The sequence below is a fragment of the Salmo salar genome, chromosome ssa02 (genome assembly GCF_905237065.1).
Source record: "Salmo salar chromosome ssa02, Ssal_v3.1, whole genome shotgun sequence".
NCBI classification, from domain to species: domain Eukaryota; kingdom Metazoa; phylum Chordata; class Actinopteri; order Salmoniformes; family Salmonidae; genus Salmo; species Salmo salar.
This window is the reverse complement of record NC_059443.1, coordinates 87,742,878-87,762,123: the sequence shown is the minus strand read 5'-3', so window position 1 is coordinate 87,762,123 and position 19,246 is coordinate 87,742,878. Positions and strand designations below refer to the sequence as shown.

Below are 19,246 nucleotides of genomic sequence, written 5' to 3'. Positions count from 1 at the left end.
GGGCCACTGATCAAGAAGGGCACTTTCCTTATGAAAACCCAATTCTCTCATTTGGAAGCTAAAATTACATTTAATCTCCTAACAAACTATTTCAATATCAAATATTTCAATTGCATAACAATTCCATGTGACTCTGATAACTAGAGGGTGTATACTTTCCCAGGTACAGTTTATGTCGTCCTGTCATCAGTCATAATGTCTCAGATGACAACCGAACTGACATCCATACTCATTACGTTCCAAAGCATATTTCCAACTGGTTTTATTACCAAAATATGGTTCCTTTCCCCATTTGTTTGATGTTCCCAGACTCTCTATATTTAACAGGACAGCAGTCCTTCAGGACAGCAGTCCTTCAGTAGGGTCAGAAAGAAAGGGGAAGGGAGAAAGGTATTTATGGGGGGGTCATAAACCTTACCCACAGGCCAACGTCATAACAATAGTGAGGGGTGTGTCATAATGATTAAGTTAATTAAAATGAATTAGTGAAACTGTTAAAAAATAGTATATGGCATATTATATATATTACGCTATTGTTATCATATAGAAACATCATGGAATATTGTACATCATATTAAATATTTTACGCTATTGTTATCATATAGAAACATCATGGAATATTGTACATCATAGTAAATATATTACTCTATTGTTATCATATTAAATATATTACTCTATTGTTATCATATAGAAACATCATGGAATATTGTACATCATATTAAATATATTACTCTATTGTTATCATATAGAAACATCATGGAATATTGTACATCATATTAGCATCAACATACATTATTGTTTCATTCAATTTCACATAAGGATATTTCATATTTAAAAGTTCAGAAGTCAGAACCCATCACCTGCTATGTAAAAGAGACAGAAGAATGCACAATGGTCAATGCTATCTGGGATCCTTGGGACATCCCTACCCTAAACCCTAACCTTAACCCCTACCTTAACCATTTTAAATGTCAACTTCAATGGACTAGGGAAGTCCCAAGGATGTATCTCTACCTGAAAATACATGATCTAAGTGATTGATAGTTGGTATTCAGCAGTCATAAAGCCTTATTTACTTTAATGAACTACTAAAATAGTGATTTTGTCAGACAGCATAGACAGCAGCTCTACACTTTATTGACTGACTGATCCATTCATCCTTCCATCCCTCCTCAGCCTTCCTCTCCTCTGAAGACCCAGTGAGGGTGGAGCTCAGTCAGAGAGCTGTTGAGGGACTGGTTAGGAAGAACACTTCTACAGCCAGAGAGGTGAGAGGTCACACATGGTTTAGATGGTAAATATTTATGTCCCCTTAGTGGTTCATCACGTCAGCAAAAGGGAATATGTTCCATCATCTATGTTTATTTACATTAGTGCAAATTGTCCACTGATATTGGTGTAATTTCTCACCCCTTTTGGCTGTATGAAAGTTAATTCCCCCTCAGGCACACACATTTGTTCTTTGATATTATGAAGGTCATTTGTGTAGAAAGTACTTTTCCCCACTCATTCACCCCATCTCTTTACATTACTTATGCATATTAGGTGGCCTGACTGCGTCCAGACTGTCAAAGGCCCATCCTGGTAGATCTGAACCTAATGCAGCTTGGAGTGATCGGATGACAGAAGTCACATTTAGTTGCCAGGTGTAACTGAGGCCATTGATGCTCCATATCCATTACTTTGAGTGTTTTATATAATATGACTAAATGTGTTTCTTTCGGTGTTGCAGGGGCAGTCAATAAATGGAACAGCAAGGCCACAGAACATGACATAATCAGAGCTGTGGGAGACCACCTCAAGCCCCTGGTAGAGCCGGGGGTGGTGTTTACCACTCCACCACGCCTTCAAAAGGCTGGAAAAGTGGGATTGGTCCATTTGTTCGTTTCCATTTTCAGTAGCTGAATCCATTGACATTGAAATACACTGGATTGGTTGAAAAGTGATACTTAACTTACATACCATGCACTATTTGACATAGTATAAATTCAGTATATCTCCCACTAAGACCAAGAGTCTGTTGATTGGTCAGTCATGTTCAAATCAAATCAAGCTTTATTTATACAGCACATTTCAGACATGGATGCAAGACAATGGCTTCACAGGAAAAAACAAATGAAAATTAACAAGTATTGACTACACAACAAACATAAGATGATAAAAACAGAAGAATAACAACTGAAAGAGTCATGAGCATCCTAAGGAAATGCCATTGACTAAAATATTAACAATTCATTCATGCATATATGATGCAACATCCAACCCAAAATAAGCATGTTTTACTCCATTGTTTGTTGTTACGTTCCCCAGCAAGAAAACCAGAAATGTCCCTTAAATAGAAGAGGGACTAACAAAGAGTCACTGACAACAACCACAACTAAACAGGTGGGATTTTAGGAGGGGTTCTGAAAGACACTATGGGGGTGTCCACTGAAAGTTGACTAGTAACAACAACTGGGACCTAAAAGACACCCACCATGAGACCCACTAAATCTGCCCAAGAAGAGGCAAACAAAATAAAAACCCACACCAAACTTAAAGACAGGAAGCAAACCAAAAAGGTGGAGCAAATAAAGGTGTTGACTCTCCACATGTATCAAGACAACTGGAGCACTGGGCCAGACACTCTTAAATAGAACCTGGACCAGCTCAGGTGAAACACCTTCCCACTAACGAGATGGACAAGCCAGCACAGGTGTAACACATACTGACTAACGAGGTGACACCAATCAGTGCGTCCTACGTGCTAACGAGCTATACGGGCTAACGAGCTAGACGTAGCTAAAGTCCAACCTCAAAACATAAATGGAAAAACCAACGACTGTAACACCTTCCCCCTTAAGACAACAAATATATACTATATTTTTGTTGGACAATTTGCTTACCACGAACAGAAAACAACTTCCATTTCACATTATAATCAACAATACTTCACCTTCACTAATATAAACATGGTGTCTACTGGCTGTCAACAATTAAAAACGTGTATTTCTAAATAATAATATACAATCGTATTATTTTCTCTCCTTTTTCTTTCTATAGAATCCTAAAACTCACCAGCTTGTAGAACTCTCGTCCCCTTGGAACGAGCCCAAACAAAAAAATGAACCCTGATATTCTAAAAGCAGGGCAACAATGTCAATATAATTTTACAAAAAATGTGTCAGTTGGTTGCATAAATAATTATCATTACTAAATGTTACATGAACAGTAAAAATGAAATATTTGGTTGCATCGTCTTATTTTCAACAGCTTTTCAATGACATTTTGCTAGGTGGGATATCCCCAATGTCGAAACACAGTTTTATTGTGTCTAAATATGCAGAAACAGTTTGTGATATATTGAAAACCTAAACATAAAATGTGCTATGTACACAAACATCTGCCACAATAATCATATTACTTGTATTTATTTAAACAAGCAGCTTATAAACTGCACAAGCACCAAAAACTCTGTTGTTTTGACAAGTAGCAATAAATCACTGATATCGATTAGGGGGGAAATCAGGTTGTACGTGCTGTTGAAACTAACACAACTAAATAAAACACATGGAAATGGGAGATATCTGTTACCTCACTGGTTAGAGGACAACCTGCAGAAGACAGTCAGCTACATTTTGGAGTGATGCATTTAAATGTAGGGGTCGCTAAACAAAGGAACACTCATTTGTCATCACTCATCAATATCATGTTGAAATCAATTGTGCGAGAGGAGGGAGATGAGGTTGCTCGTCCTGTTAAAACTAACAGCTCAAAAACCACATGGAATCTGGGAATAATGTGAACATCCCTGGTTAGAGGAGAATTTGTAGAAAACAGCTAGCTACATTTTGAAGTGTTGCATTTTGATTCAAGTGGATCACCAACGTGGTAAGTGTAAAACAGCTCTTTTTTTGTTAGTCACTTTTTGTTAAATCACATAAATAGTAACTCTTCCATTTCAGAGCCTGGATTTTCCCCCTGAGGCTAATATCCATATCATGTTGAAATCAATAGAACAGGGGGCAAACGTTTAGGGTTCTACATTGTGACATCATTAAAATACTGCTACAACAATGTTAAAACATTCTACATTGTGACAATATTTCATTGATATCATGAAACAACTCCTTCATGTATTTTCTGATGTTTCATCAGAGATCTTTTATCAGAGTATCTCTTGTCACATTGATCACAGCTATGAGGTTTCTCCCCGGTGTGTGTTCTCCTGTGTGATATCAGGTTTGTTGATCGGGTAAAACTCATCCCACATTGGGTACAGCTAAAAGGTTTCTCTCCTGTGTGTGTTCTATAGTGTACCTTCAGCTGGCTAGATATATAAAAACTCTTTCCACATTGATTACAGCTAAAAGGTTTCTCTCCTGTGTGTGTTCTATGGTGTACCTTCAGCTGGCAAGATGAAATAAAACTCTTCCCACATTGATTACAGCTAAAAGGTTTCTCTCCTGTGTGTGTTCTATGGTGTACGTTCAGACTGCTAGAACGAACAAAACTCTTCCCACATTGAGTACAGCTATATGGTTTCTCTCGTTTCTCTCCTGTGTGTGTTCTCTGATGTGATATCAGGCTTCTTGACTGGGTAAAACTCTTTCCACATTGATGACAGCTATAAGGTTTCTCTCCTGTGTGTGTTTTCTGGTGTCTCTTCAGACAGCTTGAAAGAAAAAAACTCTTCCCACATTGAGTACAGCCAAAAGGTTTCTCTTCAGTGTGAATTCTTTGATGTACTTTAAGTTTTACTGAGGAGTTTAATCTTTTCCCACAGTCAGAGCAGCAGTGAGATTTCTTCCCTGTGGGTCTCGGCAGGTGTTTCTTGAGGAGTTCTGATCTGGAGAGACTCTTCTCTGCCTCGTCAGCATCATGATGTTGCTGAGGATCCCCAGAGGATCCACGATAGTCCCGTCTCTCTCCTGTGTGAACAACAAAGTCATACAGATGGTTAAATGCCCACAACAGCAGAAATCCACTGTTTATTTGAGGTAAAAAAGGGATGACCAGAGGGTACCCATGAAGTTGTACAACAATTGACATCTGTTAAATGATTTGACAAGACTATCTTAAGACAGTCAAGACCTAAACAGTGTGCCAGATGACTTTAGGCCTCCAATATAGGCCCCTTTCTGTGTTTGCTAAAATTGCAGCGATGCACACGCAATTTGGTTGTAGAAACTCCTCTATTCTAATGAGGAAACCGATAGTTATGGATGCAGTATATCTGGTAATGAGGAAACCAGTAGTTATGGATGTAGTATATCTGGTAATGAGGAAACCACTAGTTTTGGATGTAGTATATCTGCCTGGAGCAAAAATGGTGAGCAAAGATTTTAGTTTTTCACAATGTATTCTGAATATTACAGCGCAAGATCAGGAGTGCTTCTCATGGAAACTCACATTAAGCTGTGTCTATTCACTAATTCACCACCGTGGGGGAAAACTCAGGGGAGTTCTCATAGGCTGACAGCAAAAATAGCCTCCATTTCCAGGTTGCTTATGAGTGCATTTCACATTACTTTTGGATTATAATTGTAAGGCTCGCTTGAATCACCTGCTTAATATGTTTGTGTTATTGTCGCAAATCATCTGCTTTACACTTAAAAAACACTTTAACCAGTATAATGCTCTTTGGCTAGCTTTGCCATCAGCCTGACAATTAGATTGTATTTAGATATCACTTTTTACTTTGACATAAATCCTTCTAGTTTGCAGATCTAAAAAAAAAAACACTATTTTGCTCAAAACATTTATTTGTTTCCCTTTAGTGTGTTTATACTTTACTGTATTTATATATCCCTTTTCAACAGGAAAAGTTTAAAAATCCCTGGAGGACGTCATGAACAATTCACACAGTACAAAAACATATTCAAGTGTAGAATGCCCTTTTAAAAATCACACATTAGTTCAACAACTGCAGAGTTTGTGTCCCTGTTTTATTAGATAGTACTCACTGTATTTACTGGTGTTAATCAGATCAATGTCCCTGTTTTATAAGATAGTACTCACTATATTTACTGGTGTTAATCAGATCAATGCTCCTGTTTTATAAGATAGTACTCACTGTATTTACTGATGTTAATCAGATATCAGTATGTCCCAAGATGGTATAGCAGTCAGACATCCTTTGTCCTCTTCTTGTCGTGTCCCGTGTATATATATATATTTACATATTTTCTTCTTTTTTATATTCTTTACATATTCACATCCTACCATAACTTTGTCTATACATTATACCTTGAAGCTATTTTTGCGCCCCCAGAAACCTGCTCCTTTTACTCTCTATTCCGGACGTCACAGACGACCAATTCTCATAGCTTTAGCCGTACCCTTATCCTCCTCCTCCTCTGGTGATGTAGAGGTGAATCCAGGCCCTGCAGTGCCTGGCTCCACTCCTACTCCCCAGGCGCTCTCTTTTGATGACTTCTGTAACCGTAAAAGCCTTGGTTTCATGCATGTTAACATTAGAAGCCTCCTCCCTAAGTTTGTTTTATTCACTGCTTTAGCACACTCCGCCAACCCGGATGTCCTAGCCGTGTCTGAATCCTGGCTTAGGAAGTCCACCAAAAACTCTGAAATCTTCATTCCTAACTACAGCATTTTCAGACAAGATAGAACGGCCAAAGGGGGCGGTGTTGTAATCTCCTGCAGAGTTCTGTCCTAATATCCAGGTCTGCACCCAAACAATTTGAACTTCTACTTTTAAAAATCCATCTCTCTAAAAACAAGTCTCTCACCGTTGCCGCCTGCTATAGACCCCCCTCGGCCCCTAGCTGTGCTCATGACACCATATGTGAACTGATTGCCCCCCATCTATCTTCAGAGCTCGTGCTGTTAGGTGACCTAAACTGGGACATGCTTAACACCCCAGCCATCCTACAATCCAAGCTTGATGCCCTCAATCTCACACAAATTATTAATGAACCCACCAGGTATAACCCCAAAGCCGTAAACACTGGCACCCTCATAGATATCATCCTAACCAACGTGCCCTCTAAATACACCTCTGCTGTTTTCAACCAAGATCTCAGCGATCACTGCCTCATTGCCTGCATCCGTAATGAGTAAGCGGTCAAACGACCTCCACTCATCACTGTCAAACGCTCCCTAAAACACTTCTGCGAGCAAGCCTTTCTAATCGACCTGGCCCGGGTATCCTGGAAGGATATTGACCTCATCCCGTCAGTAGAGGATGCCTGGTTATTTTTTTTAAATGCCTTCCTCACCATCTTAAATAAGCATGCCCCATTCAAGAAATTTAGAACCAGGAACAGATATAGCCCTTGGTTCTCCCCAGCCCTGTCTGCCCTTGACCAGCACAAAAACATCCTGTGGCGTTCTGCATTAGCATCGAACAGCCCCCGTAATATGCAACCTTTCAGGGAGGTTAGAAACCACAGGCAGTTAGAAAAGCCAAGGCTAGCTTTTTCAAGCAGAAATTTGCTTCCTGCAACACAAACTCAAAAAAGTTCTGGGACACTGTAAAGTCCATGGAGAATAAGAACACCTCCTCCCAGCTGCCCACTGCACTGAGGATAGGAAACTCTGTCACCACCGATAAACCCACTATAATTGAGAATTTCAATAAGCCTTTTTCTACGGCTGGCCATGCTTTCCACCTGGCTACCCCTACTGCAGTCAACAGCACTGCACCCCCCACAGCTACTCGCCCAAGCCTCCCCCATTTCTCCTTCTCTCAAATCCATTCAGCTGATGTTCTGAAAGAGCTACAAAATCTGGACCCCCACAAATCAGCCGGGCTAGACAAAAAAGAGATCCAGGTCTCAGTCTGTTTTCCTTGTTGCAACCCCTATTACTAGCCTGTTCAACCTCTCTTTCGTGTCGTTTGAGATTCCCAAAGATTGGAAAGCAGCTGCTGTCATCCCCCTCTTCAAAGGAGGGGACACTCTTGACCCAAACTGCTACAGACCTATATCCATCCTACCCTGCCTTTCTAAGGTCTTCGAAAGCCAAGTCAACAAACAGATTACCGACCATTTCGAATCCCACCGCACCTTCTCCGCTATGCAATCTGGTTTCAGAGCTGGTCATGGGTGCACCACGCTCAAAGTCCTAAATGATATTGTAACCACCATCGATAAGAAACAATACTCTGCTGCCGAATTCATTGACCTGGCCAAAGCTTTCGACTCTGTCAATCACCACATCCTCATCAGCAGACTCAATAGCCTTGGTTTCTCAAATGATTGCCTCGCCTGGTTCACCAACTACTTCTCTGATGGAGTTCAGTGTGTCAAATCAGAGGGCCTGTTGTCCGGACCTCTGGCAGTCTCTATGGGGGTGCCACAGGGTTCAATTCTTGGGCCAACTCTTTTCTCCGTATACATCAATGATGTCGCTCTTGCTGCTGGTGAGCCTCTGATCCACCTCTACGCAGACGACACCATTCTCTATACTTCTGGCCCTTCTATGGACACTATGTTAACCTCTTGGGGCTAGGTGGGACGCTAGCGTGCCACCTGTGGTGCACTCCATCAACAGCAGGTGCATTTCAAGAGCGGCAAATTTGAATCCAAATAAATGTCAAAATTCAAATTTTTCAAAAATACAACTATGTTACACCATTTGAAAGATAAACATCTCCTTAATCTAACCACGTTTTACGATTTCAAAAAGGTTTTACGGCGAAAGCATAAATTTAGAGTATGTTAGGACAGTACATTTACAAGAGTTGTGTGTAATGTTTTGTCAAGTCAAAGACAGGGTCACCAAAACCATAAAACCAGCTAAAATGATACACTAACCTTTTACAATCTCCATCAGATGACACTCCTAGGACATTATGTTAGACAATGCATGCATTTTTAGTTCTATCAAGTTCATATTTATATACAAAAACAGCGTTTTACTATGGCATTGATGTTGAGGAAATCGTTTCCCTCCAATAACCGGCAGTCAAGTCAGCGTCAGAAATTAAATAATTAAAATTAGAAAACATTGGTAAAATATTATATTGTCATTTAAAGAATTATAGATTTACATCTTTTGAACGCAATCAACTTGCCAGATTTAAAAATAACCTTACTGGGAAATCACACTTTGCAATAATCTGAGCACTGTGCCCAGAAAAATACGCGTTGCGATACAGACTAGACGTCATGTTGGGGAGATCTAAAATCGAAAATACTATGTAAATAATCCATTACCTTTGATTCTCTTCATCAGATGTCACTTCCAGGTATCACAGGTCCATAACGAATGTAGTTTTGTTCAAAAAAGCTCATCATTTATGTCCAAAAATCTCCGTCTCGTTAGCACATGATGTAAGCCAGCCGGACTTCTCGTCATGAACGAGGGGAAAAAATATATTTCCGTTCGTTCAAACATGTCAAACGTTGTATAGCATAAATCATTAGGGCCTTTTTTAACCAGAACATGAATAATATTCAAGGTGGACGAATGCATAGCCTTTTATAACGTATTGGAACGAGGGTACCCAACATGAAGTAGCGCGCCAGGTGTCTAATGGGACATCACCGTTCCATGGCTCTTGTTCGGTCAGATCTCCCTCCAGAAGACTCAAAACACTTTGTAAAGGCTGGTGACATCTAGTGGAAGCAATAGGAAGTGCCAAAATATTCCTAAACCCCTGTGTTTTTCAATGGGAGAGGTTTAAAGTCAATACAACACATCAGGTATCCACTTCCTGTCAGAAAATGTCTCAGGGTTTTGCCTGCCAAATGAGTTCTGTTATACTCACAGACACCATTCAAACAGTTTTGGAAACTTTAGAGTGTTTTCTATCCATATATAATAAGTATATGCATATTCTAGTTACTGGGTAGGATTAGTAACCAGATTAAATCGGGTACATTTTTTTTATCCAGACGTGCAAATGCTGCCCCCTAGACCCAACAGGTTAACAACATTTACATTCACATTTTAGTCATTTAGCAGACACTCTTATGCAGAGCGACTTACAGTAGTGAATGCATACATTTTCATTTCATACATTTTCATTTCAAACATTTTCTTTTTCTCCCCCTGTACTGGCCCCCCGTGGGAATTGAACCCACAACCCTGGCGTTGCAAACACCATGCTCTACCATCAAACATCTCCAATCCAAAGTTAAATCTAGAATTGGCTTCCTATTTCGCAACAAAGCATCCTTCACTTATGCTGCCAAACATACCCTCGTAAAACTGACCATCCTACTGATCCTCGACTTCGGCGATGTCATTTACAAAATAGCATCCAATACCCTACTCAACAAACTGGATGCAGTCTATCACAGTGCCATCCGTTTTGTCACCAAAGCCCCATATACTACCCACCACTGCGACCTGTACGCTCTCGTTGGCTGGCCCTCGCTTCATACTCGTCGCCAAACCCACTGGTTCCAGGTCATCTACAAGACCCTGCTAGGTAAAGTCCCCCCTTATCTCTGCTCACTGGTCACCATAGCAGCACCCACCTGTAGCATGCGCTCCAGCAGGTATATCTCTCTGGTCACCCCCAAAGCCAATTTCTCCTTTGGCCGTCTCTCCTTCCAGTTCTCTGCTGCCAATGACTGGAACGAACTACAAAAATCTCTGAAACTGGAAACACTCATCTCCCTCACTAGCTTTAAGCACCAGCTGTCAGAGCAGCTCACAGATCACTTCACCTGTACATAGCCCAGCTATAATTTAGCCCAAACAACTACCTCTTCCCCTACTGTATTTATTTATTTTGCTCCTTTGCACCCCATTATTTCTATTTCTACTTTGCACTTTCTTCTACTTCAAATCTACCATTCCAGTGTTTTATATGCTATATTGTATTTACTTTGCAACCACAGCCTTTTTGCCTTTACCTCCCTTATCTCACCTCATCTGCTCCCATTGTATATAGACTTATTTTTCTACTGTATTATTGACTGTATGTTTGTTTTACTCCATGTGTAACTCTGTGTTGTTGTATGTTGTCGAACTGCTTTGCTTTATCTTGGCCAGGTCGCAATTGTAAATGAGAACTTGTTCTGAACTTGCCTACCTGGTTAAATAAAGGTGAAATAAAAAAATAAAATAAAAGATCAATGTCCCTGTTTTATTAGATAGTACTCACTGTATTTACTGGTGTTAAACAGATCAATGTCCCTGTTTTATTAGATAGTACTCACTGTATTTACTGGTGTTAAACAGATCAATGCCCCTGTTTTATTAGATAGTACTCACTGTACTTACTGGTGTTAATCAGATCAATGTCCCTGTTTTATTAGATAGTACTCACTGTATTTACTGGTGTTAATCAGTTCTCCAGTCTTCTCATCTTCGTCCTCCTCTAGTGTGACAGTAATCTCCCCCTCTTCATCCTTCATTCCAAAAACGTCTTCACCTTCTTTCACTTCATCCTCCACTCCAAAAACTGCATCCTCCTCTTTCTCTTCCTCCTCTTCTTTTACTGTAACATCCTCCTCCTCTTTCACTCTGAAGGCGTCTTCCTCTTCTTTCTCTGTAACGTCTTTCTCTTCATCTTTCACTGTAACAGCCTCACCCTCTACTTGTTTTTGTATTGTAACAGCCTCCTCTTCCTCCTCCTCTTTCACGAGAGCTTCTTTCTCCGACCAACAGACCTCCTCTTCTTTAACAGGAGGAGAGTAGATTAGTGAAGTCATGGTCGGGGATAATAGCTAGCTAGCATTAGCGACTAGACTAGTGCTAACTTAACCAGCCAGCTAGCTGACTTATAACGTAAATATTACATCAAATGGGGTAGCTAGTTGTATCCACATAAGTATGTTTAAATCACAGTGACAATTAAACCACGAAATTGTCTAAAGAACTTGAATGTTCCGACTTTGTCGGCTAGCGAGCTACCGAGGTGGCTGCAGTTGTTGAAGAAGCGTTCCGTCCACTAGATTATACGTCACACTAGAAACATCGCCTGGAAAGACACATATCGCCATCTGCTGTCTGGAGGGAAGAAACGCAGTTGAGGAGGGACAACTTTTGTTCTTCTTCATTGAATTATAATATTATAAAGCAGTTTAGGGAAACGTTTTTTCTCTCTCCATTAAATATGAATATTATGTCAACACGTACAAAGAGCAACAAGTGTTGTTTTATTAGTTCAGATTTTTTATGAGAATTTAAAACAAACTCCACATCTACTCCACATCTGTATTTCTGACTCAGTCAAATAACTAGATATCAAAATAAGCACCTAGTTATTGATACCCTTGATAAAGATTAGCAAAAATTACTGTATAAAATAAATAAACTACCCACTACCAGGATATTTTAGCCCAAAACCTGGTTACCTCTCTGCTAGGAGGCTGAAACTTGGCCATTAGGGGATTTTCCAGCAAGACACATCAACATCAACAAAGAAATGGTTAATTGGGCACAAAATCAACATTTTCAATGGCCATCTCAGTCTTCGGACTTGAACTCCATTGAAAACCTGTGGTTTGAATTGAACAGGGCAGTCCATAAAACAGACTAAATAAAACAAGGACATGGAGAGATTCTGTATGGAGGAATGGTCTAAGATCCCACCCAATGTGTTCTCTAATCCCATAAAACATTTCAGTGTCGTTATCCTCCCAAGGGGAGGGTGCTGGAGTATTGAAAACATGGGTGGCAATAATTCAGACCCCAACCTTTTGAGAATTACATGTTAAACTAAATCTCTTTCTCTGAGCAATTGTATTAGTATAAAATAATATAATTTCCCTTTATTTTCACATACAATATAGATCAGTATTTGAATTCTTTATTTTATTGAGTCGTTTTTGCTCATCTTTATCAAGGGTGTCAACAATTTTGTCCCCCACTGTACCTCCATACTGCTCCTACATGGTGTAACAATACATCATGTAGATTTATATAATGAACAGACTAGGTCTATACTGCTCCTACATGGTGTAACAATACATCATGTAGATGTATATAATGAACAGACTAGGTCTATACTGCTCCTACGTGGTGTAACTGTAACTGCCCTGGCCATAGAGAGGGGTTTTTGTTCTTTATTTTGGTTAGGCCAGGGTGTTACATTCATTTTTCTATGTTTTTGTATTTCTTTGTTTTGGGCCGTGTGTGGCTCCCAATCAGGCACAGCTGTAGTTCGTTGTTGCTGATTGGGAGTCACACATAAGTAGCCTGGTTTTCCTTTGGGGTTTTGTGGGTGATTGTATTTCTGTTTAGAGTGTTTCCTAACAGGACTTTTTTTGCTGTCATGTTTTGTTCATTTTTGTAGTGTTCTCTTTGTTCTAATGAAATTTCAAGATGAACACTAACTCCACTGCACCTTCGTCTACTCTCTCTTCCGACAGCCGTTACAGAATCCCCCACCAAAAACGGACCAAGCAGCGGAGGAAGGCGCAGCGCAAGGAGAAGAACTATCTGGAATTGTGGACGGTAAAGGACGATGGGCTCAAGGTGGGGATTATCGCCGCCCGCAGTGGGAGATCGAGGCGGCGAGAGCTGAGAGGCGCTGGTATGAGGAAAGGGAGCGCAGCAGACACGAGAGGCAGCCACACAAAATGTTTTTGGGGGGCACACGGGGAGATTGGCGGAGTCAGGCGGTAAACCTGAGCCAACTCCCCGTGCTTACTGGAGGCAGCGCAGTACTGGTCAGGCACCGTGTTATGCGGTTAAGCGCACGGTGTCTCCAGATCGCGTTCATAGCCTGGTGCGCTATAGGCCAGCCCCCCACAAGTGCCATGCGAGTGCAGGCATCGAGCCAGGACGGATGGTGCCAGCTCAGCGCGTCTGGTCTCCAGTGCGCCTTTTCGGTCTAGGTTATCCTGGACCAGCTCTGCGCGCTGTGTCTCCAGGGCACTGGGAGGGTCCAGTTCGCCCAATGCCTGCGCTCCGCCCATGCCGGGCCAAAGTGGGCATTCAGCCTGGAGTGTGGGTAAAGAGCCTACGTACCAGAACTCCAGTGCTCCCCCACAGCCCGGTTTATCCTGTGCCTCCTCCTCGGACCAGGCCTCCAGTGGGTCTCCCCATCCTGGTCAGTCCTGTGCCTCCTCCACGGACCAGGCCTCCAGTGGGTCCCCCATCCTGGTCAAGCCTGTGCCTCCTCCACGGACCAGGCCTCCAGTGGGTCTCCCCATCCTGGTCAGGCCTGTGCCTCCTCCACGGACCAGGCCTCCAGTGGGTCTCCCCAGCCTGGTGAGTCCAGTGCCTGCGCCCAGAGCCAGGCCTCCTTCATGTCTCCCCAGCCTGGTGAGTCCTGGGCCAGAGCCGCCAGAGCCACCCGCCTGTCCGGAGCCACCAGAGCCGCCCGCCTGTCCAGAGCCGCCCGCCTGTCCGGAGCCGCCAGAGCCGCCCGCCAGCCCGGTGAGTCCTGTGCCTGCGTCCAGGGCCAGGCCTCCTTCATGTCTCCCCAGCCTGGTGAATCCTGGGTCAGTGCCGCCGGAATCGCCTGCCAGGCGGGCACAGCCAGGGTCACCCGCCAACCGGGTGCAGCCAGGGTCGCCCACCAGTCCTCCGGCGCGGCCAGGGGCGCCACCTAAGTGGGCGATGCCGAGGGTGGAGCGGAGGCCACGTCCCGCACCTGAGCCTCCGCCATAAGAAGGCCCACCCGGACCCTGCCCTTCAGAGTCAGGTTTTGCGGCCGGAGTCCGCACCTTTGTGGGGGGGTACTGTAACGCCTTGGCCATAGAGAGGGGTTTTTGTTCTTTATTTTGGTTAGGCCAGGGTGTTACATTCATTTTTCTATGTTTTTGTATTTCTTTGTTTTGGGCCGTGTGTGGCTCCCAATCAGGCACAGCTGTAGTTCGTTGTTGCTGATTGGGAGTCACACATAAGTAGCCTGGTTTTCCTTTGGGGTTTTGTGGGTGATTGTATTTCTGTTTAGAGTGTTTCCTAAAAGGACTGTTTTGCTGTCATGTTTTGTTCATTTTTGTAGTGTTCTCTTTGTTCGAATTAAATTTCAAGATGAACACTAACGCTGCACCTTCGTCTACTCTCTCTTCCGACAGCCGTTACAGTAACAATGCATCATGTGGATGTATATAATGAACAGACTAGGTCTATACTGCTCCTACATGGTGTAACAATACATCAGGTAGAGATATATACTACCGTTCAAAAGTTTGGGGTCTCTTAGAAATGTCCTTGTTTTTTAAAGAAAGCACATTTTTCATCCATTAAAATAATAATAAAATTGATCAGAAATACAGTGTAGACATTGTTAATGTTGTAAAAAATATTTAAAAAATAAATAAAACAAATTCACCTTTATTTAACCAGGTGGCCAGTTGAGAACAAGTTCTCATTTCCAACTGCGACCTGGCCAAGATAAAGCAAAGCAGTGCGACACAACAACAACTTGTTCTTTAACAAAGCTTTTGTAAACAGTGTTGTATAACAATCAGGCAGTAGAACAACAATAATCATCACCCTCTTGACCACTCTTCCCCCCTCTTAACATTGGGTTGGATTCAGACCCTGTCAGTGTACCAGGGGGACATTGGGTTTGATTCAGACCCTGCCAGTGTACCAGGTGGACATTGGGTTTAATTCAGACCCTGTCAGTGTACCAGGTGGACATTGGGTTTAATTCAGACCCTGCCAGTGTACCAGGTGGACATTTGGTTGATTCAGACCCTGTCAGTGTACCAGGTGGACATTGGGTTTGATTCAGACCCTGCCAGTGTGCTAGGTGGACATTGGGTTTGATTCAGACCCTGCCAGTGTACCAGGTGGACATTGGGTTTGATCCAGACCCTGTCAGTGTACCAGGTGGACATTGGGTGTGATTCAGACCCTGCCAGCATGGCCAGAATTGTGTTCCTAGGTCAGTAACTTATAACCACAGAACCACCCCAGACCTTTCAATCATGCATGACTAAAAACACAAGTATTAGATTTACTGCCATGGTCTAGTTTGTCATCGCCTCAGACACCATTCACAATGCTGGCTGAGGTACGAGTAAAACATTACATATTTTTTCCTAACCATTCACAATGCTGGCAAAGGTACGAGTAAAACATTAAATATTATTTCCTAATTCAAAAAAATTCCCCACTCCTTTAAAAAAATATTACAAATCATTTCAGACTCAAATATCTCATTTTAAATAGCTCAATTCAATTCAGCTGGGCCTTTTTAACACAGTCAGTTGTTCCTGCTGTAGATGTTATGCCTTTGTACAGATCTAGGATCAGTTCTCCTCCACAATGCATATTCAGTACCGGTCAATTGTTTGGACACACCTCCAAATTCAATGTTATTTCTTTATTTTAACTATTATCTACATTGTACAATAATAGTGAAGACATCAAAACTATGAAATAACTCACATGGAATCATGTAGTAACCAAACATTTTTTTAAACAAATCAAAATATATTATATATTTTATATTCTCCAAGTTTATCATTTTAAAAGGCTAATTGATCATTAGAAAACACTTTTGCAATTATGTTACCACAGCTGAAAACTGTTGTTCTGATTAAAGAAGCAATAAAACTGTCCTTCTTTAAACTAGTTGAGTATCTGGAGCATCAGCATTTGTGGGTTTGTTAACAGGCTCAAAATGGCCAGAAACAAATAACTTCCTTTTGAAAAACGTTAGTCTATTCTTTTTCTGAGAAATGAAGGCTATTCCATGCGAGAAATTGCAAAGAAACTGAAGATCTCGTACAAAGCTATGTACTACTCCCTTCACAGAACAGCGCAAACTGGCTCTAACCAGAATAGAAGTAGGCCCCGGTGCACAACTGAGCAAGAGGACAAGTACGTTAGTGTCTAATTTGAGAAACAGACGCCTCACAAGTCTTCAACTGGAAGCTTTATCAAATAGTACCCGCAAAACATCAGTCTCAATGTCAACAGTGAAGAGGCGACTCCAGGATGTTGACCTTCTAGACAGAGTTGCAAAGAAAAATCCATATCTCAGACCGTTTAAAAAAAAAAAGATTAAGATGGGCAAAATAACACAGACATTGGGCAGAGGAAGATTGGAAAGAAGTGTTATGGACAGACAAATCTAAGTTTGAGGTGTTCGGATCACAAACAAGAACATTCCTGAGATGCAGAAAAAATGAAAAGATGCGGGAGAAGTGCTTGACGCCTTCTGTCATCATGGTGGAAGCAATGTGATGGTCTGGGGGTGCTTTGGTGGTGGTAAAGTGGGAGATTTATACAGGGTAAAAGGGATCTTGAAGAAGGACGGCTATCACTCCATTTTGCAATGCCATGCCATAACCTATGGAGAGTGCTTAATTGGAGCCAATTTCCTCCTACAACAGGACAATGACCCAAAGCACAGCTCCAAACTATGCAAGAACTATTTAGGGAAGAAACAGTCAGCTGGTATTCTGTCTATAATGGAGTGGTCAGCACAGTCACTGGATCTTAACCATATTGAGCTGTTGTGGTGAGCAGCTTGGTCATATGATACGTAAGAAGTGCCCATCAAGCCAATCCAACTTGAGGGAGGTGCTTCAAGAAGCATGGGGTGAAATCTCTTTAGATTACCTCAACAAACTGACAACTAGAATGCCAAAGGTCTGCAAGGCTGTAATTGCTGCAAATGGAGGATTCTTTGACGAAAGCAAAGTTTGAAGGACACAATTATTATTCCATTTATAAATCATTATTTATAACCTTGTCAACGTCTTGAATATATTTCCTATTCATTTTGCAACTAATTTCATGTATGTTTTCGTGGAAAACAAGGACATTTCTAATTGAGCCCAAACTTTTGAACGGTAATGTAGGTTCAACAGGTTTGAGCAACACAGAATTTAGAACAGTCACATTAGTATAGATGACGTCCCACACGCCCTAGAGCGTGCACAGCGTAGCAGCATAGCCTTTATGTCATCTACTAAACCACTGGCCGTGTTCGAGAGCATCAAATCCATGCTGCATTGTGGGTAAATGGTGACTGATTTATGAATAATAATGAGTAGTTATTTATGATGTATAGTGATTTGTTGATCAGTCAGTCGGCAGTCGCCTGCAGTGTCGAACAAGCCCAATACCAAACCAATCAGGTGGTTGTTCGGTGAAATGAAGCTTCAGATGTCATTGATGACGTGCTGCTGATAAAGCGATACAGGCATCGGTACACTGCTTTGAAGATTACTGCTAAGCGATTTGGACGCAGGCCTCGTAGCTCCGGTATCAAAAGTAACATCCCTACTGACAACAAGGCACCAGAGCCTACCGTGCTAATGCGTTCCCACTAGATATCACAACCACACAGTATATGAAAGCATGAGGTGTGGCTAACTTTTGTTAGCTGGAGCTAGCTACCGAGCTAGCATACAAACTCTGTAGCACAGAGTAGATCCTCCATATGACGTTGAGAAATAGTGCATTGTGGGTAGTTTAGAAGATATCCAGAAACGAGTTAAGAAATATGTAACAACGCAAAAACATAACTGTTTGTACTTATAGGTAACCAGATCGTGACTACAACTCAGTTACTAAGTCTTTAACCACATTGTGTTGTTACACTGGTGAGTAAAAACTCATGCTTCCTACCATTTAACTTTTTGTCTGAACATTATAATATACATTTTATTCAACTGCGTTACCCACCCCAGTCAGCAGACGGCGGTCTGGGAATTTAAGGCGATGCTGTTGTTGTGACGTATAATGTAGTGGACGGAACGCTTCTTTCAACAGCAGCAACAGTTAGTCAGCCACCTCGGTAGCTTGCTAGACAAAATAGCCGAACCAATAAAGCTCTTTAGACGCTTTAGTGTATATGTGTTTAAAACCCACTACTGTCGTCTAGTTAGTTATCCGATTTAGTTTAATATTTACGGTGTTGTTGTTATGAGTCAGCTAGCGGGCTGGTTAAGTTAGCATTAGCCTAGCTAGCTAACATCCCCGACCATAAGTTACTCTCAAGTAGAGGGTGAGGCTGTTACCGTGAAAGAAGAGAATGACGCGTTCAGAGTGAATGAGGAGGAGGATGTTACAGTAAAAGAAGAGGAGGAAGAGGAAGATGCGTTCAGAGTGAAAGAAGTAAGAAAAAAAGTTTTCCCTCCTCAACTGCGTTTCCTCCCTCCAGACAGCAGATGGCGATATGTGTCTTTCAGGCGATGTTTCTAGTGTGACGTATAATCTAGTGGACGGAACGATTCTTCAACAACTGCAGCCACCTCGGTAGCTCGCTAGCCAACAAAGTCGGAACATTCAACTTCTTTAGACAAACATACTTATGTGGAAACAACTAGCTACCCCATTTAATTGAATATTTACGTTGTAAGTCAACTAGCTGGCTGGTTAAGTTAGCATTAGCCTAGCTAGCTAACATCCCCGACCATGAGTTCACTAA

At 41.8% G+C, this 19,246-nt stretch overlaps 2 protein-coding genes across 2 annotated transcripts in view; one reads left to right on the top strand and one right to left on the bottom strand.

The window, feature by feature from the left end:
* The window catches only part of LOC106606985 (zinc finger protein 850-like), an 898,172-nt gene that overhangs the window by 520,107 nt on the left and 358,819 nt on the right, over positions 1–19,246 (top strand). The window lies entirely within an intron of this gene.
* On the bottom strand, positions 4,058–11,820 carry LOC106606983 (zinc finger and SCAN domain-containing protein 2-like). Its single transcript, XM_045711853.1, has 2 exons — positions 11,225–11,820; positions 4,058–4,910 (listed from the first exon to the last, which is right to left on the bottom strand). Exons 1-2 carry the CDS (start codon positions 11,607–11,609, stop codon positions 4,096–4,098), a joined length of 1,200 nt encoding a protein of 399 aa, XP_045567809.1. The 5' UTR covers positions 11,610–11,820; the 3' UTR covers positions 4,058–4,095.

What these genes read in the sequence shown, in the direction of transcription:
- LOC106606983 (XM_045711853.1), bottom strand. Translation starts at nt 11,609, where the DNA reads ATGACTTCACTAATCTACTCTCCTCCTGTTAAAGAAGAGGAGGTCTGT. An exon ending in GATTAACACCAGTAAATACA is followed by an intron (nt 4,911 to 11,224) that starts GTGAGTACTATC and finishes TTGTTCACACAG; the next exon opens with GAGAGAGACGGGACTATCGT.